Consider the following 23899-nt stretch of genomic DNA (forward strand, 5'->3'; position numbering starts at 1 on the left):
GGAGAGAGGGTTACAAAAAAATAAAAGCTTCAACAACATCTATTACAGGTAATTGCACTACAAAACAACGCATGTCTGTGGTGAAAATGCTGAACAAACACCAGATATGTTGGATTTATCTTATAAATATTCACTTTATCCAATTTACTTCTTATTCATCTTCAGGACTACTTTTCCTCATCGTACATCGCTTTTTTAAAAACATTGTTATTTGTTTCAACTTTGTCCTGTATCTTGTTGTGAGGCTGCTTTTATGCTTTTATTTTGAAGCAAGTGTAGTTTGATTTCCTGTTAAGTTTTAGCTAACACAAGTATCTTGATACAACTCTGGCAGTTTGACAGTAACAAACACCTGCTGCATGTGTTGTCCTGTAAGCTGGATATCCTAAATGTTCATCACACACACACACACACACACACACACACACACACACACACACACACACACACACACACACACACACACACACACATATACATATATATATATATATATGTAGCATACTTTTACTTACAGACAATGGATGGATGGATGGATGGATACTTTTACTTACAATAAGTATGTTTTATTTCACATGCTCTGCATTTGTATTGCAATTTTAGATATTTTCAGTCATTTACATTTACATTAAGGTCACTTAGCAGACGCTTTTGTCCAAAGCAAAGACTTGTCAAACCACAACATATCATTGCCGATAAAGTAAGATAAAGTAAGAGCAAAAAAATAGAAACAAGTGTTAGGTCCTCCTCTGAGTAAAGTAGTAGCAGTTCAGCAAACATACCTTAAGACAACAACAGTGCTATGATCAAACAGGTGAGTCTTGAGCCTTTTTCGGAAGATAGCAAATTACTCTGCTGTCCTGAAATCCAGTCAAAAATATGCTTTTATAAATGCAAAAAATGTTTCATTAACCACCATAAAAGTTTCTTACAAACAATTTGTACTTTTTCGAGGAGTGATAAATTAGAACCCACTGCCATCTGCTGGCAGAGTGAGTCAATGAACGAAGAAAAGGAAGACACCGACTCAGACAGCCTTATTTCCTTGGGGTCTTGAAAAATCAAAACATGTTAATCAGGGATTAAAAGGTCTGGAATGTATTCCGGAGCCAGTATGATGAGTCTTAGAAGTCATCAATACAATCTTAAAATCAATACAAACAGGAAGCCAATGTAAAGAGGCTAAAACAGGTGTGATGTGCTTGTACATGTGGTTCAGAGCCTAGCAGTTGAGTTCTGGACCATCTGTAGTCCTTCCAAGCTTTTATTTTCTAATAAAAAAATCAAGGCTGTTGCAGTAATCAAGTCCAGAGAAGATAAAAGCGTGTATAATTCTGCATTTCTACTTATTTAACAATATGTTTCAGGTGATAGAAACATGACTGGGCAAAATATAAATTACTATGAAATCACACTTCATCAAGACTCACAAAAGAGGTGAAATGGCACATTAGTACAAATATAAGCCTGGCATGGCTCCTCTGCTGTCGCTGCACCTGCTTCCTGTCTCTCTGCGGAGGGGAAGAACAGCACGACCCATTTTACCACATTGTTATCACCCCGAGGAACAATGTCTACCTTCTTTTAAAATATATATCATTTGAATATCAGTATAATATGTACAGAGGTATGCTCAAGTAAAAACATGTACAGGCTAATTAAATCAGAACAGACTACAACTTTGTTATGATAAAACTAAGTCTGGGAAGATGCATACTTTCTCAGTAATCTACCATCGGGGGCAGTGTTTTTAGAAAAAGCAAGTCAATCACCATCAGAAGGTGTTAGTTTCACTTCGTATGTGGAACGTTAACAGATCTTGAGACAAAGTGACACACACACACACACACACAGACACACACACACACACACACACACACACACACACACACACACACACACACACACACACACTCACACACACACTAGGATCCTGTTACGTTTCATATTTAGTCCCTTGTTCAATCACAATGTGGTGGAGATGTTTACTTTTATCTACAAGGACAATCAGATTTGTATCAGTTATCAACTACATGACTGCTTCTGTTCTCATTATACACCAGATCACTGGGCTCTGTAATCACATCACATGGATTCTCCTACCATTGCTACGCTGATGACACCCAGCTATTCCTCTCATTTCCCCCAACCTCCAACACTCACGTTGCAACTCCATCTCGGACTATCGGGCAGACATCTCCGTCTGGACAACTGGACAACTGCACATCACCTCAAGCTTAACCTGAATAAAACCAAACTCCTCTTCATCCCGGGGAAAGACTGCCCTCGCATGGACCTGTCGGTCACTGTGACATCACAGTATTGCCGTCGTCAACTGCGAGGAACCTGGGTGTAATCCTCGATGACCAACTATCCTGCACCCCCAACATCACTGCTGTGGCCCGATCCTGCAGATTTGCCCTCTACAACATCCGCAGGATTCGGACCTTCCTCACAAAGGATGCAACGCAACTCCTGGTCCAAGCACTGGTCATCTCCCGCCTTGACTACTGCAACTCTCTCCTGGCCGGACTCCCGGCCTCTGCGATTAAACCATTGCAGCGTATCCAGAGCGCTGCAGCACGCCTTGTCTTCAATCTACCCAAATTCTCCCATGTGACCCCCCTCCTCCGTGACCTCCACTGGCTCCCTGTTGCAGCACGCATCCAATTCAAGACGATGGCACTGGCCTTCAAGGCCATCAATGGAACGGCACCTGCCTACCTTCAAACACTGGTCAAACCTCATGCCCCGAAGCGAGCACTTCGCTCCTCTACTTCAGCTGGCCGGCTGGTACCACCATCGCTGAAATCAAACAAATGTCGCTCAGCAAAGTCCAGACTCTTCTCTGTTCTGGCGCCTCAGTGGTGGAACGAACTCCCGACTAATGTCAGGACAGCTGAGTCATTTGCCATCTTCCGAAAAAGGCTCAAGACTCATCTGTTCAGACTTCACCTCGACTCTACATAGCATGACCCACTAACACCCCCCCCCCCCCCCCCCCCAAAACAAAACACACAAAAAAACAAAACGAAAAAACACTTCTATGTTCTTACCTATCAGAATCAGAATTCCTTTATTGTCCCTCAATGGGGAAATTTGTTTGCCACAGCAGCCAAGGGACAGTATGTTACAAAAAACACAATAGTAATAATAACAATAGCAAAAATTAACAATATAAATTAAAAAATGTAAAAAATAGAATAGTAATAGAGTAGACTTGTTATATACATATAAACATGATATTGTACAAAAATGACCAGTGCATTTTGTTTTTATATACAATTTACAATAAAGTGCAGAGTGCAGAATGCAGAATGAGGTCTATTGGGAGCATAAACATGATATTGTACAAAAATTACCAGCAGTGAATTTTGTTTGATCACTTTGATCATAGCACTGTTGCTCTTAAGGTATGTTTGCTGAACAGCTACTACTTTACTCAGACGAGGACCTAATACTTTGATTTATTATTATTAATCTAATAATTTTAAATTCAGTGTTATGACTCCACCTATGTTTTGAAAGGTGCTATACAAATAAAACCATACCTTACTTTGTGCTCAAAAGAAAACACGTCACTTTTTTTTTTGCAGAATGAAATGTTGATTTATCACTGTGAGAATAAGTACACCAGATGATTTATTATTATGGTATGAGCTATTTCTTTTCGTGATTCATACTTTTTCATCGAGCCGACTCTTTGAAATGTGTCCGTCTCCAACACGCTTGTTGATGTTCTGATGAAACAGTAGTTTTATCAATCAAAAGGATCTGTCGTGCTTTAATTTCATTAAACTGAAGCCACAAATGATTTCTTATGGCCTCAATATATGGTATATATACGTCTCTCTATTGCCTTACTTCCGCTGACAGACTATGCAGCCTCTTGGAGGCACTAGCAGATCTGTAAACAGGTTTGGGTCTCTGGTAGGGCGTTGACCTGATTTAGAGACACACAACAACTTTCAGCAGCCCGATGGTGAAAGTGGAGGTCAGGGCTGCGTAGGCTGCTGCTCTAAATGAGTTTAGCACAGAAATAACTGCAGTGGCAGCGCTTAGGTTAATGCAACAATAAATAAAATACACAAAAACACCCCGTCATTACCAATAAAACATTTGGTACTTTCAAATCAAGTGAAATAAACATCGATGCACACACATATTAAACATTCTCAAGCATGAAAGATGACGAAATCTATTTTAATAAAGTCAGTTACTTAGAGGATGCAATCTGTAAACATCCACCAGGCATCATGTATTATTGGGAGCTTCGTTATCTCAGAAGCATTAGCAGCCATGTGAGATTTCAGGCTGTGCTGGGGCGACGCCCTCTCGCTCGCTTTTAAGATGAAGGAGTGTCAGGGGCGTCGAGTCACTACTGACACATTTGTTCTTGATCTGTTCTACCTTGTTTGTTCTGTACAAACCAGATCTATTCATTCTTCGGTCTATCCTCCGGGTGTCCCTGAGGGTTCTTCCTGTTAAATCTAACCCTGTTGATTTTTCTCATTCCAAGGAGGACGTCGTACCGTGTATGATTCTCAAGCACTCTGAGGCAAATTTGCGACTTGGGACTATATAAGTGTAATTATGCCATCTTTACTGTACTTCTATCTTTGCAAGGACACAAACTGAACCTTAAAATGAAGTCTGAACCCTTTAAAGTCCGTCCTAAATTGAGGTCCAGTCAAAATGTCCCCACTTTCCAAAAAGGTCCTTGTTTTAAAGGTCTGAAACTAAAACTGGTCCTCACAAAGATAGCTGGACTTGCATACAAAAACACACCTTTCCTGTTATTTGCCTCAGACATGGAAAAAAGTTACACAAGCTGGAAAAAGATTTGTTTTGTACAGCAGAAACAGAGCTAATTAAAAGCACTCGGTAACGTCACATGTTCGATCCCTCGTGATGTTGTGGTGTGCACTTTTAGACGCTCAACATCTGAACCATTTGGAATCCAGCTGTGTGGTTTAAGGACAAACCGCCACTTCTCGATTCTTTTCTGAGCTCAAACAGGATTCTGTGCATAGCTGTAGTGACACATCATGCATTCCTCCTCCACCACCACAGTGCCTCCTATCCACGGGGGCAGTATTTACGATTGTATTCTACCTGTATCCTACATCAGGTTCTGGGATTATAACAGGCCCTGAAAAAAACTGTAAAGTAGCTGTAATGAAAAGTAAAAGAAAGAACTGAAGCACTCTGTTTGCTTTTCTTTTTTCCCCCTCGTGTCCTTGAGAGCCCATAACTCACTTCCTTTGTTTACTGAAAAGCTCCTTCAGAGTCTTACATCCTCCTGAAGCCACAGGATGATTACACATAGATGGCAAAAACACACTTACCAGGATTACCTCACTGTGGCCCCAAGATGTCATTAGTACGGTGTATTTGTGTATGCAAAACTAAGTGCATACAAATACATATCTAATCACACTGTCAAAATTTAAAGTAAATATTAAAATGAAACTAACCCTTTGTATCTGCTAACAGCACACACACATATCTGCTCACAGATTCCAAATGGGAAAACTTCTATTTGAAGTTTTGGTTTCAAGATGATTCACTACTGTTTTTTTTTTTTATGAGCAGCCTTGAATGTTAACATCTGGCGTATTAAATGTTTTTGTGCTGGTAGATTTCCATTCAGCTGATAGAAGAATCCTTGAAGGCTTGAAATACTTTTCCAATGCTGTCAGAGATTAACAGCGTTTGTTTGTCACATGGCATTTCAGTTGACAGAGCAATGTTGGTTTCTACATTTTCTCCTCACCTACAAAGCTTTTAATTGTCAATCCCCAACATATCATAAAGAGCTCCTTAAACCTGACTGTCCTACCTGAGCACTACGCTCTCAGAATGCAGGGTGGTTTAGTCTAAAATTATAAACTGCAAATATTTTTTAATTTAAATTTAAATTCAATTTATTTATAGTGTCATATCACATAACATTTATCTCAGGACACTTGACATTGAACAGGCCTAGAACACTGCCTTCACAGACTTTTAGGCAGAAATCTCAAGCAGACCAGGCTCTTGGGCTTCATCTGCATTTGGTGTTGGTAGTAATATAAGTAGTAGTAGTATTTAAATTAGTAGTAATATTAGTAGTAGTCGTCCATGGTGGCATGTTGCCGTAGACCAGGAGAGGAGGGGTGCGGAGGGGGTCTGCAGGTGGCCCAGGAGTTGCAGATGTGGGGTTAAAATATTTTAAAAGTGCATGAAGTTTATGTTACCACTGGGTGTTACATTTTAATAATGAGAAAATTAAAGAATACAAGAAGAAGGATGAAAATGTTTCCATCTTTAACACTCAACTGCCGCCACTGTTCCCGTCTGTTTTAGACCCTTGGAACCAGCCTCCCCCCACAGCCGAGGGCCGTCGGTGGTTACACATGACAGACTAGCTTGTTTGACTTTTAATTTGACAATGCGCCGGTTGTATGATTGACATACGAGGGTGCCAAAGTCAGAATCGAACGCTGGGCTATGTGCTTATGAGGAATGCACCGTGAGCAGTTATCTATGAAGGCGCGCCAGGCTGTATCCTTCCACAGGGCTTCTTTACATGCGTCATGCTCGCATAGAAAAATGTGCTTGTGAACACGTAGCATTAACATGTCAACGGAAAGGGAAGACAGTTGTGTGGTTGGTTGCCAACTGTTTCTCAATCTATAACTTTGACTATTGCATATTAATTCTAAATGTCATGCAGACATACTAATTTGAAACCAGGTTTCCAGGGGCTTTAAATCTTAGATATTATTTCAGGAAATGTAATGCCTTAAGAGAAAAGGGAATTTTGCAAAAAACAAAAACAAAAAAAACATACGCCATTCACATGTTTGTATGAAGGACTCTCACAATAATGAATTATTTTGTCAAAAATCCTTTATTGAAATTCACACAAACAAAATATTACAAGAAAAAAAAAAAACTTTATACATTCATATAGTATATTTGATATATTTGCCACTTTATACTGCATCTCACTGAGGCAGGACTGTCATTTTCTGACCACAATGGTTCCAGGTATAACAACACCATGTAATACAAACTCCTGTTGAGGCTCTGTATGGAGAACTATGCACCGCAGCCCATTCATGAGAACGAGAATACCTCAGCTATATGAAAATGGAGAACCTTCGGCATGAGCACTAACTGGCTCTGCACCCACGACTCCACAGAAACAGGACAACACTGAAAAGCTCTCGTTCCCTTCTTCAAATCTCAAACAAAAGATTGTAAGAATGCTCCGTCTTAAAGGGCCGGTGTGGATTATCATGTGCACATATTTCTACCGAGAGTGAGCATGAAGGTCTTGAACACCAGATGGCCGAGCTTGGCTAGTGATTAAATCTGACAGGTCTTTAGCAGCAAGACGTTCAGTTATTAATAAGACATTTTCACATTTAAAAACAGAACAAAAATACAAATGTTCACCAGAGGAACTGGATATAAATGAAAACTTGTTTATAGATATGATAACATTTTACATATAAACACATACACGTGGCATGGACTTGAGGCTTTGTACTGACGGGGCGGTCTGGCATAAAACGAATGCATACTGTTGCCGTTGATGTCACCAGTCCAACACATGTTGGGTGGATTGCGGGTGGGCTACTCCTGCATCATGTTGGACCAAATGTTTAGCAATGTACCTTTGTGGCTACATTACTAGCTTTCATGGAGCGTTACCAGCATCTATCCATCAAATCAGTGGAACAGTGTGAAACCATAACCAGGAATCCTTCGCCTAGAAACAACATGACGACCTACCCAAAACATTAGACAACAGCAGTAGGTCACAGATCTGAGTATCGGTCTTCTACAATCCTTTAAACATCCCATTTGTCTCTTCCCTTCACTCCTTCGATCACTTGCAAACAGAAAACCTGACATTAAGAGCAAGCACCTCAGCAAAGCTTCTTACAAGTCCAAAGAAAAGATGAGGGGTTTACTGAACCTGGTGGAGAGCTGGAGCCAGCTGGAAGAGGAGCTCAACAGTTACAGCTACCACACCAAGATGGAGGGGGGGAGAGGAGGCCCCACAAAAAAAACCTCACACTAACAGGTATGGATAGTGCGCTGGTCGCAGCACAATATTACTTAAGTACTTAAAAAAATAAATATTTACGAAACACAATATCCTGCGGTGAGTAGGTGCGTTGGGATTTCAGACGAGGACGAGCCTCTGTGTAAAATGAGTCAAATCTGTGCACATTGCTTGTTTGTTCAGCAAAGTTCTGTGAAAACTATTTCTTTGAGAAAATTCATTGGCTTTCCAGCATGATGCTGCTGCCCAAAGTGCATTTGGAGCAGCTGGTGTTGTGGATGTGTGTGTGTGTGTGTGTGTGTGTGTGTGTGTTTAGATGGCTTTGTAGGTCAGGTAGTCACGGAGGGGCGTAGGAATGGCCAGGGCCTCCACCCGCTGTGTGGTCATCACCCGGCGGAGAGACATCCTACACATGTGCTGCAGACTGGCAACGCTACGAGGACACTCCCAGAAGTGCACACTCCCATCGCGAGTCCTAAGGCAGCAACAAAAAAACAAAACAAACACAGTCAGTGGAAATTTCCAAACCAAAAGTAATGACTGAGAATGCATACAGCCTGCATGTGGCAGCAGACAGCTGAGACATTGGAAGTGCATTCTCTTTCATGAGGCAGAAGTCAATAATGTGTGGCTGAGGTAATGTGATCTGTGTGTGTGTGTGTGTGTGTGTGTGTGTGTGTGTGTGTGTGTGTGTGTGTGTGTGTGTGTGTGTGTGTGTGTGTGTGTGTGTGTAAGCTAATGTGTTACCCAGCAGCAAGGACACTTCCTTCAGCAGAGAAGGCACAGCAGAGGCCATTAGAGAGAGAGGCGATGGCCTGAGGGGCCCTTTCCTCTATGCTCCAGAAACGAACCAGCCTGAGAAACAAGACAAAAAGAACACTGCTGTCACAATCCAAACTGAATGCAAACTGTTCAAATATAGTATTGAGCGCATTTGCCTCCACTATTCTCTTCTTCTAAAATCTGTTCAGACTCCAGTCGACAAAGTTCATCATATATTTCCTCCCGAGGTTCCCTGCTCTCAAAGATTAAGTCATGAGTCACAAAGAGCCTACGGCGTTTTATCCATCTTCAACATTACATCATGTCACCTGACTTGTCGAGGCAGTTTTTTTTAACCTTTCAAATGTGGTATTTTCAAAGTCAGGGTCATGCCGAACAAGATTACATTGACTTTAGCAAACCTCTGAAGGAAACATTGCATTTTTGAGAGATTAAATGAGTTCTGACAGTCGCTGAAACAAAAATATATATGAATGCACGGATGTGATCAGTAAATATATTGCCAATCTGCCCCTTAGATTATGAGGTTTCTCGTGATGAAAACTGACATTTAAGTTGATGAATGTAACTGGAAACGTCAACATTCTTAGCTGTACACATTTCATGGTAATCTTTCCATGGACAGAACAAAAATCCACATATACTTTTCTATTAATTAGCATATGTTCATTATGTGTATTTCCTCATTTTAAAGTACCTAAAACATTACATTATTAGAGAAATTACACTGCTGGTCAAACATTACGACTTGCAGTGCCTTCCCTGAAATACTTTGGGCTGAATTGCTTTGCTTTTCCCCCACAACCGCCATTTTGTAGAGATTCCTCCTGCCTCTCTTCTCAACATACAGACAACAGAACTGTTCAGCACGTGGCCAGCCAGCAGAGTGATTAATAGCTACCCTGTGACAGTCATGTGACCTGGGCCTGGCCAAACAAACAGACCAGCATACAGTAGCTCTGTGCTGAAAAGACTCATGACTCCCTGCAAGATTTAAAAACAAACCGCAGCAAACAGTGAAGCTTTTCTGCTGCACTATGCTGTTTACATTTCAGCCCATGTGCACCAAAAATGCTTCAGAGTAGCAACATCCACTTGAGAGTAGGTTTGTCAAGATACTAGAATTTGAAATTCGATACCGATACTCAGGAGATACCATCTTCGATACCACGGGGAGAAAATGAATAAAAATTAAGAGGCAGAAATGTTACTTTCTGTGTTTCTGGTGACATGGCACATGTTTGTTGCTGGTATCGACTCCGATACAAATTTTTAGTATTGATTATTTATCGATTTTTTTGACAACTCTACGTGAGAGGCACGTAGATGATCATGTTGGTTGAAAGGGCTCATGATTTGAACACTTTGAAAGTGCTAGTGTTGCAAACAGAGCACTTTTTTTTAAATCTAAGGTCATAGCAGGGAAAAGGATTTTATTATATTATATGAAAATCATTCAGGGTTTATAGTAAAATGTACATGTTAGCCATTTTCATTTTAAAACATTCCCCATTCAAAGAAAAAGACATCAGTTTAGAAAACACAAAACTGACGTGATGGGAGTAAAATGTGGCAAGTTCAAACATGAGATACAGTATCAGTTCAACTCTGATGTCATTCAGTGTCATACCTGTCATCAGTAATGCTGGCAATGTGGCGGCCGTCAGGGCAGAAGCTCACGGAGCGAACCCAGCGGTCGTTTGCCCCGCCCGCAAAAATGGGCGATGGAGGGGGGAAAAGATGGCTGCAGAAAGATGAGGACAACAGCTTAATGAGAGCAGCACAACAAGTTTCTCACGTAAAAAAACCCTCAGAACATTCACTGGTAACATTTCGCTGAATTCAGAACACTTCAGAGTTTTGCAATTACAGCCTTACTTGATCTAGTAGCACCAGTAGCTTATGTTGGCAAAAATATAGATAACTATTCCTGTGTTACGGACATTATGAGTCAGTTCACTGACTATGACTCATCTGCACTGTTTTAGCACTTGTGACTCATGTGAGACAAACTCCATCCACTGAGGAAATCACTGAGGTATGAAAGCTCCAGACAAAGCTACTAAGTGGACCTCGAGTTAAGATCCCCCCTCCCCAGAAATATAATACTATACTCATTTGCACATAGAGATATTTGGGTGGACGGACAACACAATTCAATTTTATATCTATATCCCCAAACCACAAGTTTGCCTCAAAGGCTTCACAATCTGTCCATGCTCCGTCCCAGAACACTCCATCAAATGAGGAAGAACCGGCCAGGAGAGCGACAGAGGACGGTTCACGGATTCCCAATTCTTGAATATGAATCAGGCTTATTTTCTTACCCCAGTTCAAGCAGAATGTTGCCCTTGTTATGGTCCCATACGATGACCCGGGTGTCATAAGAGGCAGTGGCCAGCAGGGCCCCATCCGGTGAAAAGTCACAAGACACCACATCATTGTGGTGGCCCTCCAGCTTCCGGATCAAGGTGTACTTATCCATGTTCCATAGGAACACCTGCAATGGGAAGAGAGGACTGTTATAGCCCATGGAATGATTTCAACAGGGTATTGATGTGCTATGTTACACTTATCTTTACTATTTGCACATAAAGCATTTAGAAATTAAGTTAAGCAACAGGAATTAAACAGTTATAATCAAGTTATGCTCAGTGTCATTGAAATGCTTTGTAACCTTTAACCAGACCGATCAAACAAAAGAGCACATGCTACACAAGCAGCAAGGCTATGTCAAAATGCAGTACACCTACAGTGACAATTATGATTAACATCTTTATATAAAATGCTATGAAACTACAAAATAATTAAATGTATACATCTTTTAACACATTAATATACTAATACTTTTACTATTATTTTAACAAGAGGTCTACATAAAAAAGAGAAAATAAAACAAGTAGTAACTTAAGGTAACATAAAGTTACTCCACTGGTTTCCCCTTTCAGAGTTTTAGTTCACTGTTTACAATAGGCTCGCACCTCCGGCAGAAGCCTACGAAGAGAGACAGATACTGCAAGAGAAAAGAATATTTTATGGCCAAAGGATTGACACCTCTGGCAAAATACACATATGCGCACGCACTCGCACAAACACACAAACACACAAACACACACACACACAGGTCGTAAATGAATCATCTGTGGAAGCCTTTTGCTTTTAACAGTCAGCCATGGTCAGATTTTTTTGTATTTATGTCTTTGCTCGGCTTATTTGACTTTTGCACGATCACTCTTTGATTGATAAATACTGAAAATACTTATGTGCTGTAAACACAGCTTGTGAACAAATGCAGTTAATGATTTACATAAACAGTCACATGCAGACCAATGGTCACATGCAGACCAATGGTTCAGTTTGTTTAGCTGGCTTCCCCCTCTCTATGCTAGCTTGTTTCCTATGTTATGGATTCCCAATTGAATTTAAAAACATAAGCTTGGTTTCCTCTGTTGAGATTTCTAAGCTGTGGAGTATGCTGATGGAGAAATGCGGGTGAAACACAGCATCATTTATTGCTGTTCCACTGTTGCTGCTGACAACAGAAACACAAATGCTTTTTAGAAAAGCAGAAAAGGCCACAGTAGAGCTGCAGATGGAACGGTTACCACATAAGTGGCCAATCGGTCAACTGATTTAAGGCACCAGCTGACATTTGTAGGATATAAGTGCTCTGCAAAGGCCTAAATTATATTTGAAACCTAAACTAATCTACAAAAGGAGTTGATGAAACATTTGCAAAGCTTTACAAGCTGCTGGCTAACACAAACAATAACTGGGGGTTATCTTTTGTGGCTGGCTGAATAGTTTTTTATTGTTATATTATTACTTTTATAATATGCTACACTGTAAGCTACTAGGGAAACATAAATACTGACAGTAACAGAAATCCTAGTAACAAAAGAGAAACTACCTTGTCCAGACAGTGGATGGAGCCATTTAAAGATGGGGTGGGGGGAGGGGGAGTATTTAATAACCACTTCAAGAAAAGTTGCAATGTGTAACATCTGGCTACATGCTTGGAAGAAATAGGGCACTTACTACTGGGACAATGCAATGTAAATCTACTATCATTCATTTTTAAAAAGCCAATTCCGAAGTAACAGCTAGGCAAGATATTAACTGCTGAAACTCAGAGGCAGTCAAAATAACACAGCTGTCTTCCGATCTTCACGTGTAGCGTCAGCACAGTGTACATTTACTGTGACAGTGTACATTTACTGTGACAGTGTACATTTACTGTGACACTGTACGATCCATGTACGCCTCGATAGTTTGTTTTCGATAGTTTTATTGGTTTAAAACCAAAGCAACAAGAAAACATCCTCCCTCCCACTCCCGTTGTAGTTTCTGCCATCTCTGTAGCACAATACATGAATGTTATAACCTAAAATTCTGACCAGATCTTACACATTGCCACTTTAATGACAGTTTTAAGCTGAAATTAAAATAAATAGAGGAACTGCAACAGCAGAGGTAGACAGACACAGAGCAGCACCTACGTACAGACTGGTGCCAGGCTGCCCCTGGCCAGGCCTTTGGGCATTGTGCACTGTGCGTCCCCGGTTTATACCGGCTGCTGAAAATGTCAGCGCGGCGCTCCCTTCAAAACCAATCACACACTGAGCTCTGCCACGACCTGTGACAGGGAGAGCAAGACACACACTGTAGGGACACACATAACCTAACAAAGCTACCACCATTACTACCATGTTCAGATTGATCTAGAGCTGCAACATTGAAGATAAGGCCAGTCTATGGAATCAACATCCAGAAACATGTCATAAAGGCTGCAGATATATGGAAAATCAATTCAATGTGCAGTAAAAGAATGTTAGCTGACCTTTAATACTATGCAAGGTTCACATGAGGATAACATTGTTTTCAGAACTGCAAGAGTGTTTTTTGGATGTTATCTAAAAAATATATTCCCCTGCTGATTCAGTTAGGTTTACCCCTCTTCAACATATTTATTTTAGGTGGTATCTGAATTACATGATAAAACGAGTTTACTTCAGCTATACAACAGTAGTGAAATCTGCTCTGCATGCAAAATACAGAACACCAAAAGCCTGTTTTTCCACTGCAAACAAAACCAAGCAGAATCTAGATGCAGAATCTTATCATGACACTGAGCACAGTTTGTTTTGGAGAATGAGAGGGCAGGGCAGATGGGACGTTTTTTCATTTGTAAATTGATTGAGCATAACTGGTCACAAGCAACTGAACAAAATTTGCTAGTAATCCCATCAAAATAAGTAAAGAGGAACTTGTTTACTTACTGCTTTGCCAGCACCGACTGAGCACAGGACAGAAGAGTCAGGGGAGAAGGCGCTGCAGTACACCCAGTTCTGATGCGCCCGCAAAACCTTCACCATGTTACCTACAAGGCAAAAACAACATTATCTCCACCATGTGTGACACCCAGTTCACAACCACATGCACCGTCAACACCAGACTATAGAGTAGAGGCAGACAGGAAACACTGGGGAGAGAGGGGAAGTAGGATCTGCTTCAAAGGCTCCAGGCGTGAATCAAACCGGTGATGCAGTGGCCATGTAGTATGTACTGTACTAAAATAATTTTGTTATCAGGTTTGCGACATAATGGGCCACTTATTTGAATTTATTTCATTTCACGCAAAAGATATTTGAGCACCACACCCTTCTTATGGTATGTACTACAAAAGGATAAGGCAGGGCCAATTGTGTGGAAAAAAGACCCAAACCAACAAAGTGTTAGTCTCTCAATACTCAATACTTTCTATCTTTACCAAATTTAAAGTGATGCCAGTATGTTGCAGTGCCATTTTAAAAGTTTAAAGCATATTTTGATGATTATCAGGATAGTATTGTGAATCGAAATTGGTTAAGGCATGGTAATCGTGCCATTAAATTTTCACATCGTCCCATGACTATTGTTGACAAAGAGCAAACTATAGGGTATCAGCAGACTTGGTGGGATAGCAGGAAATGCAGGTCTAATGTTATGCAGTGGGCCACTATTCCATGCATGCCTCAGGCCTTACACACATGTTCTGTGAATGCTTGCTGGAGATCGAAACACAAGGCTTCACTGGGCCATTCTTCAAATGTGCAAATTTGCCATAGACTACATTTCAAAACTGGTCTTACAATAATTCAAAGGGCTGGTATTTCTCCTGACAACAGCATATTCTGAGTTGAAAAAACGAAATGGTTCTGCTTCCCCTCTGAATTGAAAGACAGAAAAGGCAGTAAAATGAAAACTTTCCATTAAGAACAGCTCATCTCCATACCATCATCTTTAAGGTCCCACACACGCAGGGTCTTATCTCTGGATGCAGAGACCAGCATGAGACTGCCATCGGGAGCAAAAGTCAAGTCTCGCACTATATCAGTATGGTCCATCAGATTCAGCAACAGTTTTCCTGCAGCAATCAAACAGATGATCAATGAAAAAGCCATCTAAAAAGGAAGTGCAACAACTCAACTTAACAATGAAAGAGTGAATGGTACAATGTTTACAAGCACAGCAATAACATTCCTATTCCAAAGCAGACCTACAGGCCATAAAAATATTTTATTTTTACTCACAGTCAAAGTTCAAACTCAAAACAGAAAGTGACAGCCCTTGTGTAGACATGCCAGAACTAAACCTTGACTTTCTTTCAAAGCTGAGAAAATTCCCTTCTATTTCTGAATTTTAATTAAATTACCTGATTATTCTGAGTACAACTAATGAAGTTGCTTCTAAGTAAGAAAAATGCGTCCTCACCAGTGTAAACATCCCAGATCTTGATGCGGCCATTGTTGAGGCCTGTTGCCAGGAGCAGCTGGTCCTGACCAAACTTGAAGCGGTGCCACTCGATGTTAACACAGCGGCTCTGCTTCTCTGGCACCGAGGAGCCAAAGGCCAAGCCCCAGACGATGTCACCGCAGTCGATGGTGTGCTCGCGGGGCTCGTCGGCCACTGGGATTAGCTGACTTTCGCTGCTGTTCTGACGGGACAAACGCCGAGGGCTCGAGGCATTGGTGGCCTCTCCACCATCGCCGACTGAACTATAGCCACAGAGAATGGAGAAAGACACAAGAAGAGTTGAACAAAAGAAAAACCCAGGTGAGCAGTGTAGCCACGATGACAAAGTGAAGTGTTTTCCCCCCGAACTGCAGAGCAAAATTTTTTATTTCAATGACACATTGAGGGTGTTAATCATAAACCACAGCCCCCTCACTGAGGCTGTTTCCGTTTGTATTGTCCCTCCCTGCAATACCGTGTTTAAAACTGATCCACTTACCAAACAGTGTAAAATATGTGTATATCTGGCGGATAAAATTTGTATTAAAGAATATCAATGATAATGAAGCTCAGTTAACACAGTGAAACACATTGCATTTTCTCCAACAGCAGAAGGAAATGTTTGGTTTAATTAAGCAAACTAAACTTATTACAGCTCCAATGGAAAATATGTTGAAACAGAGGCACTAGCCCACTGCTAGTACATGGTTGAATGTTTTTGCTGCTGCAGGAAAAAAACACAACCTGTTTGGACAAGAAGCACTTGTTCTATGGACAATTTCAAAGCTCTACTGAGAAGAAAAAGAGCCCGTTAGGCAGAAACGGAGCTGATGATACAAGCCACATGTCCTTGGGAGGAACACCTCTCTGCTTTCTGTGTAAGGTGGGGTGGGAAAATGAGGGCTTGTTAAGAGCTAGATTGTTCCGTTAGCAAATAGATTTGCACCAAAACAACATATGAGATATATGTGACTAAGTGAACATGTTATATCAGGACTTAATTTCATGGAGGGCAATGAAAGATTTGACTGTACCATCTGCTTTTTTTTTTTTTTTTTTTACAGCACTACAGACGTAAGAGCACAGTGAAAACATGCAGTGTTAACATTCTCCAGCTTGTAATGTTTTCTACTTCTCTCAAAAAAATATGCACACCTAAAAGTATGGGTACGTCATGTGTGAAAATAATTCTGCCCACTGCCTGCTTAGAACAATATGTCAACAACTGGCATAATACTAATGACACCAAGTTCAGCTTCCTGTTAAGCTCAGGGGAATTTTCTGGTTTACAAAAGTTCAGCAACATCTGATGTTGTTATTGGCTTGATCTTTTGCAGTGAGTAAATGTCCTGGTGTTGTGATAATGCTGAATCAATCATTTTATCTGCTGTTGTTACAGTCCTGTTGTTTTTTCTACAGTCATGTGCAAACAGGCTGCTGAAATGGACAGAGATGTAACCTGTCAGCACATTCTCAATGGTACATTGATAAAAGTACACAAAAGCTTGAGCTCCAATAACAAAGAACAGCTTCTCATGTGCCTTCCATCTTATTTACATTAAGAGAGATGGCTGTCATGCTACACGACACGACACGACGCTCCTATAGGCTCCCTCTTTACTTATCAGTCAATCAATCAATCACGGTGGGTGGGGTCATCTCCATATTTTCTTCAAAAACAGCTCACACATATATAGTTTAAATTTTTTAAATGGCTGGACCAACTGGACACCGTGCAGGGTCATACCATGAGGTCAGTTGTTTTACTTGTTCTTGCCTGAGTAGTGGCAGAGGATTTAAATGCATCTTCCTAGTTTGGTTGCTGTGGTTCTGGCATTTTTCAGAAACGCACACACTTCCAGCGACTAATAACTAATGGAACATGATTCAGGCCTAAATTTGATATGAATGACTCTTAAAATAAGTACTCTACAGCAATGTTATGTTTACCTTGGTTGTTACATTACAGTACTGGTAGTCAATGAATTGCATGTTTAAATGATACTTACAAGTTCTTCAGACATTTTGTCCAGGGAATGAGCCTGACAATACGATGCCCCTGAGACCAAGCGAAGTAGGAACCATTGGGTGCAAAGGCTACTGTCCACGCCTCGCGCCCAGACTTCTGGTCGAAGGGAGCAACAGGCACCAGGAGTTCACCGATGAACTTTGCCTTACCTGGGAAAACAACAGCAACGTTGTAACTTCAGCTACACTTGTCCCTAGAATCACTTACACTTGTCCCTAGAATCACTTACACTAGAATCACTTACACTGTCCCTAGAATCACTACACTTATCCAGGCCAACATACAGGAATTCCAGTCATCCTAAAAGTAACCCGTCACTAAGGCATGAGGAGGCTTGTCAGTGATGCATATATCCTATTGGCTGACTGTGCTAACCCAACCTTTGGCACAAAAACAACAGGTGGGAAATTTTACAAAACAAGCAGGTTAATAGTGAAAAGTAACATCTGACTTACATTTCCTATGTAAATCTTATAGATTTCAGAAACACAACTAACGGATTGAGAGACAATTTCTCAACCGTCTCCAAACACACAATTAACACAAAGAATAAGCAGTGGAGATTTTTTTATAGCCTTAAACAGAATAATGGGTGTCTAGGGATGGGAGGATTGCAATAAAAAAAAAACTCACAATAAGTTGATCGTGTTAATTTTCCATTATAAGGATAATCATAACTTGAAAAAACGTTCTAGTTTGCTATCATGGACGAGAAGTGAAATATAGACTTAAGAAATACAGGCTACAAAAGTAGATGGATACAATAATTGCATTATAATTGTATTGAATTTAAATAATTTGATGGTTTTCACTATCAACAAAAACAAAGACGAGTCTTATCTATGACAGAATAAAATATTAGTTACTTAACAAATCGCAAAATGATTCCAGTATGTCCAGTGACATTTTAAGAGTTTAATTACCAAATGTAAATTAATTGAACAAATTAAAAAAAATTGCCATATTGTGTCTCCTCATACTTTACGGCAATCAGGAAAAGTAGAACAATAAGCACAAGGTTGAACTGAAAGCCTCTTAACGTCACATTTATGGCAGTTAGAATTGCTTAACAACATTACAGACATACTACATGAGACACAATCAATATAGTTCATAGACATACTAATCATTTAGAGTCTCGTCATATAGCCATGCAGCGGTGAGCGTGTGAGCACGTAACCCACGTCGCTGAGGCAAGATTGCGAATCCCTCACTAGTGCGTGGGGGAGGGAAGCGTCTTTGCCAGAAGAAAATACACCTTTTTTTAAACAATTAACGTACTAAAAAAGCCTGAAATGTTAAAACACAGCAACGTTATAGTTTATGAAACCAAGCTAAGCACATTCGGTTAACTGAGACGGTGCATACGGGTATTAATAACAGACATCCCGCCTGAGATATGAGGGGAGCTAAACTGTGAAGCTAGCATTAATGCTAAGCCCCGAGGCTCGATGTAGCTACATACACAGAACACGTAATTATCGTAAAAACTGATGAATATTAGCCTCTGATTACAATAGGCACCGATGCTCTCTACCGCCCATCACGTTGTATTGTAGTGGAACAGCATTTAAGCTAGCTGGTACGAACATTGTTTTGTTTGATGCGGTATTATTTTTTCAGGTTACAACGGAGCGTTGGTGGTTTAGAAATGCAACGTTGGCATGGCTACTTACCTATATCATTTTCGTTTACAGAGTCTGGGAAGCTTGCCATCTAAATAAGGGCGCAGACCTAAGAGAAAGCCAAGCACGAACTGTAAAGTGAAGTATAATAGCAACTGCTGCGAAATTAGACGGCGGCGTTTTCCTCTTCTGCTGACGGCCAACGAATCCCTCCGCCAAGCGTAACGATCCGGGTGGAAAATACGGTCGTCGCTCGCTCTGTGTAAAGGTCTTGTTTACCTTTACTTCCTCGACAGTTACTTTACTGTTGAGGCTAAAATTATAATGCTCAAATAATACAACGGCTTAATGCGTAATTATACTACTCGCTTCAGCACTATCTCTGGTAGTACAATGGCTTCTGACTCCTGAGCTGCTCTCATCTGGCGTTAAAGGAGAAATGACTCATAAAACAGTGGGAGGGGTTTGTTAGACGTCAGCAAAGTTGCCGTGGTAACACTATTAACACCTCCCCCTGCTGCTCATTCTCTCACAGCTTGAAGGTGTATACCGCCACCTACTGTACAGGAACTTTATTTCAACATATGTATTTGAGCCTTAGGACAATTTCGTTTTTTATTATTATTAATATATAGAAAAACTTACTGTGAAACTCTCTGAATTGAATTAACAATTACTCGTATGCTGAATCTATGGTGAAATAATCGCAAATCAATATTTCTGAAGAAATAAGTTGAACATGGCATTGATATACCAGACTGGCAGTTGTTTACAGGCACCTATGTTTCCTTACAAAGAATTCTTAGCAGAATCTAACATTCCTTTACTCCCAAGAGAGTTTGTTATCGTCTTTGATGTCGCTCCATCAGTCTTTAAATGTCTGCAAATATTGTCCATCAAAGTTATACAAATGTATGAAAGGAATAATCCAGAGAGGCTCAGTCTGTAAAGTATAAATAAATAAAAATCATACAGGTAAGAAGTGGATGTAGACATGACAAGGGACACCCTGGGGCCAACACCCACAGTTGTGTCATGTTTCTGTAGCATAAAACTCTTGTTGACATTATTACAGCAGGCATTTTCTTTTAAATTACACTAAACACATGTATTTTAATAGCGTAACATTATCTACCTTTACAGCAAAAGACTATTAAAATGGCAGGAAACCTGCTTTAAATTACAGTAAATATATGTTGAATGGAAGTATATTCAGCTGACTTTACTAAACTAAAATGATGTACATTTACACTGAAGGTTAATTATGCATGAAGAAGTTGCACTTTAGAATTCAGTTTGATTAGTTTTATGTTATCATGCACTTTTGCTACATTTGCTGTATGTTTATTTCCTATTTAACACATTTATTCAAAAGCACAGAACACATTAAAAAAAAAGTTTTATATTGCAAAACAGCAACCTTTAGTTTTACAATCTAGAATATGTAGAATTAAATGAATGTTGCTTAGTGTAGCTCCATTGGTTAACATTGTACAGCACCCATGGGATGCAATACAAACATTCTTTTTGTCTGCCTGTATGTTAGGTTGCAAACAACAAAACAACTTTTACTTTTTTACACCTAATGGGCAACATTTTGCACATTCATTTTTGTAACAAAAACAAATTGGGTTAGAAATTTGGTCATTTAACCCTGAAAGAGAAGAAAAATCACAATGACTTAATTGTCTTTATTATTTCTTCTGTAGATGCTGGATTCAAACATTTGAATCAGAGGGACGAAGTCCAACCCGTTTTACTTTATAGAAAAAAAACTTTAGTGATCATGTTAATGTATTGACAAATATAACTCATAGACAAGGTACAACAAAATGATATTGAGGACTATGAAATGTCCAAGAAAACGATGTAAATCAAAAATAAAACAAGACAACCATTCAAGAAATAAAAGTATCTTCACCTTCTTCAGAAACAATGTTGTTGAGCCAGAATTTGCTGTCTTTGTTTTGCATTTCCATGAAGAATATCAACATATAGATATAAGTTCACTATTAAAAGGTTGGAAAGGGTCAGCCTGGATGTGGTTTCTGCTCCGCGGATATGGACATTCTCAAAAATCATATCACTGTAAACAATGAACATGCTGCTCCATGGCTCCACTTCAGGTCGTGTACATTCATGAAGTTAACCAGCTGCACTTTTCCTCAACCTGACTCATTTATATGGAGTCTCAAGTGTGTCCATGGGGGAAAAAAGTGTTCAGTGTTTCATTCCAATCAAAGAAAATATAAAGTGAATTATTTGACTTTATTTGCATTTGAACCATGCATTATAAAATTAACCCATAAGAACCCAGAAACATACTTCCATTTTATGAATGATTTGAATAATTTGACATTAGTTGCATTATGTGTTTTGAATTCAACAACAAAAAATATATCGAATCAAAATAATTGTATCAGGAAATCTAATTGAGCAGCCCATTACTAGATTGTGATAAAATATGTCACATAGTTTATTTCTGTGATGGTTTTAAGGTTAAAAGATCGATATTTTCATAAATTATTTTATATAGTTTGTTTAAGAAATGTGGTCAGAGCAGTTTAAATGTAACATAGGACATGTACAATAGTTGAATGGGTTGAAACGTATTTTAGTAACAAAAAACAAGCTTTTTGAAATGAGCTAGTTCTGTCAAATGTGCATGTAGATGTCACTTATGGACTAAGTAATTCCATATTGAAAGATAACATTGATTTGAATGTGAAAAATACATTTTGGAAGCATTAAATATTTTTTAAATAATCACATAAAAACTGCACTGCATACAAATCTTCAAATTAAAGAAAGGCGGCTTTAAAATAAAGGGATAATGAAATGGACACATGAAATGTAAAAACTTAAGTATTAAAATACCATACTATGTACGAAAGGCAGACACATCAGTAAAGGGAATCACAAAACTACATTAAGCTCTATCTGTTTAGATCGTGATGGTTTACTCCATCTCGGCATACGGCATCATGTGATCTACAGGTTTGATCCGTTCTGAATAATAAGGTCACGTCCAAAGAATGAACCCTGAACCACAAAGTGTGTGTCAGCAACTGATTTCCTTACAGTTGCCGGTGGATTTTCTCTCAGAACAAGTTTGTGACCACACAGGCTGTGTTTTGAAAGACTAATCGGATGGATAGTTTTGATTCTGAACTGTACTAAATGTACTAATGTGTCTCTAACCTAAAGGAGATCGCCTCTAATGCTGTATGGAAGATTTGCTCTTGCATGTGTTGCATCAAAATCTAAATGGAGGAGAATTGGTGTAGATTTCCCTGAAAGGAGGAGACGTCAATTTACTAAAAGCAAACATCAATAGGCTACACTCACACATCACAGACCAACACTGTCTGAAACAACTCTGGAAGCCAGCTCATTAATATACATTTTAGTAGACTACGATCCAGATCAAAGACCCTGAAACACTGATTAAGGAGTATTATGGAGCAGAGATACAGGGGTTGGTGATGTAGTGGTGTGTTTAGGAGGCTGGGTGAAAGGTCACGGACTAAAAACAAATGACATCCGTTCATGTTTATGTGGCTCATGTCTCCTGAGTATGAAATTGTTTCTTTTGTCTTCCATTCAAAATCATTGAAATAATGTCAAATGGATTTACTTTATTGAATACATACTCTCTGACGTTTTTGTGTGTTTTTAATGTGTTATGCAAATCAAATTCCCAAAAAGCCAATGAAGGCCCATCATTTATAGTTTAATATGAATTCATATCACTTTGACACAAAGGACAACTTAAGTTCACCGTAAATTCGAACAAGCTGGTGGTGACGGTGGTTAAATAATCTGAATGAAAAATTGGTTGAAGCGCGCCATCAAAAACATTTCATCTCAACCTGATGATGAGATCATTTTAGGGACTTTTACAAGTCCACACAACTCACTGAATTTTTAAGTACACCAGAATTAGGTCTAGAGACCGTTAATAAAATGTACGTTGCCAGCACCAATACCAGTACTCTGAATGTGACAATGATAATAGAGTACTTCATACAGTACGGTACTTCATTCATGACAGTGCAAGCTGCGTTTGGCGAGCTAATAGCTGCCACACCGCACAGCGCTCATACGGTCACACTGTTTTTACAGTCACTACAAAGATGCAAATTTGTGGCGGTGGATTGATGGAAGTGCAGGAGTTGAAATATTTCAACTCGAGCGAGAAATGCTGTCAGCTTTTAGATTCTCCTCCTGTCGTCCTCACGTTGCTGAATCAGAAATGGAGGAAACAAATGTTGTCTCCTGTGTCTGTGGTCCCCCAGAGGTCTACAATAGCTCATATTAGTCAAGAGACCAGACCAGACTATGTGGAGAAACCAATGTACAATGAACCAAGGTCACTGCCGTATTTATGTCCAGATGGCGTTATTTTTAAGTGTTGATGGAGCAGCTACAATGTATAGCTTCGCTCTGATCAATCCAAACTCCATTCAGAAAAAAAAATGACGATTCTCTGTGGGTTTTTCACTAAAAGTGACGCTTTTCATATTCATTTGATCCATTGTTTATAGAAAGGAGCCAATGGTCCTTCAACACATTTAAAATCACCGTCAGACATTCAAACTTCGATCATCACTAAATCAGCAAAGA

General features: G+C 39.7%; 1 protein-coding gene across 1 annotated transcript; it reads right to left on the reverse strand.

Annotated features, from left to right (window-relative positions):
• Positions 1 to 6876: 6876 nt before the first annotated feature.
• Positions 6877 to 19689, reverse strand: wsb1 (WD repeat and SOCS box containing 1). Its single transcript, XM_084020270.1, has 9 exons — positions 19325 to 19689; positions 17629 to 17797; positions 15599 to 15882; positions 15120 to 15251; positions 14125 to 14225; positions 11173 to 11345; positions 10476 to 10589; positions 8810 to 8917; positions 6877 to 8537 (listed from the first exon to the last, which is right to left on the reverse strand). The coding sequence occupies exons 1-9, from the start codon at positions 19362 to 19364 to the stop codon at positions 8375 to 8377; spliced, it is 1284 nt and encodes a 427-aa protein (XP_083876396.1). The 5' UTR covers positions 19365 to 19689; the 3' UTR covers positions 6877 to 8374.
• Between the last annotated feature and the right edge of the window lie 4210 nt (positions 19690 to 23899).

This window comes from Eutrigla gurnardus, assembly GCF_963514095.1.
Source record: "Eutrigla gurnardus genome assembly, chromosome: 10".
In the NCBI taxonomy this organism is placed as follows: Eukaryota; Metazoa; Chordata; class Actinopteri; order Perciformes; family Triglidae; genus Eutrigla; species Eutrigla gurnardus.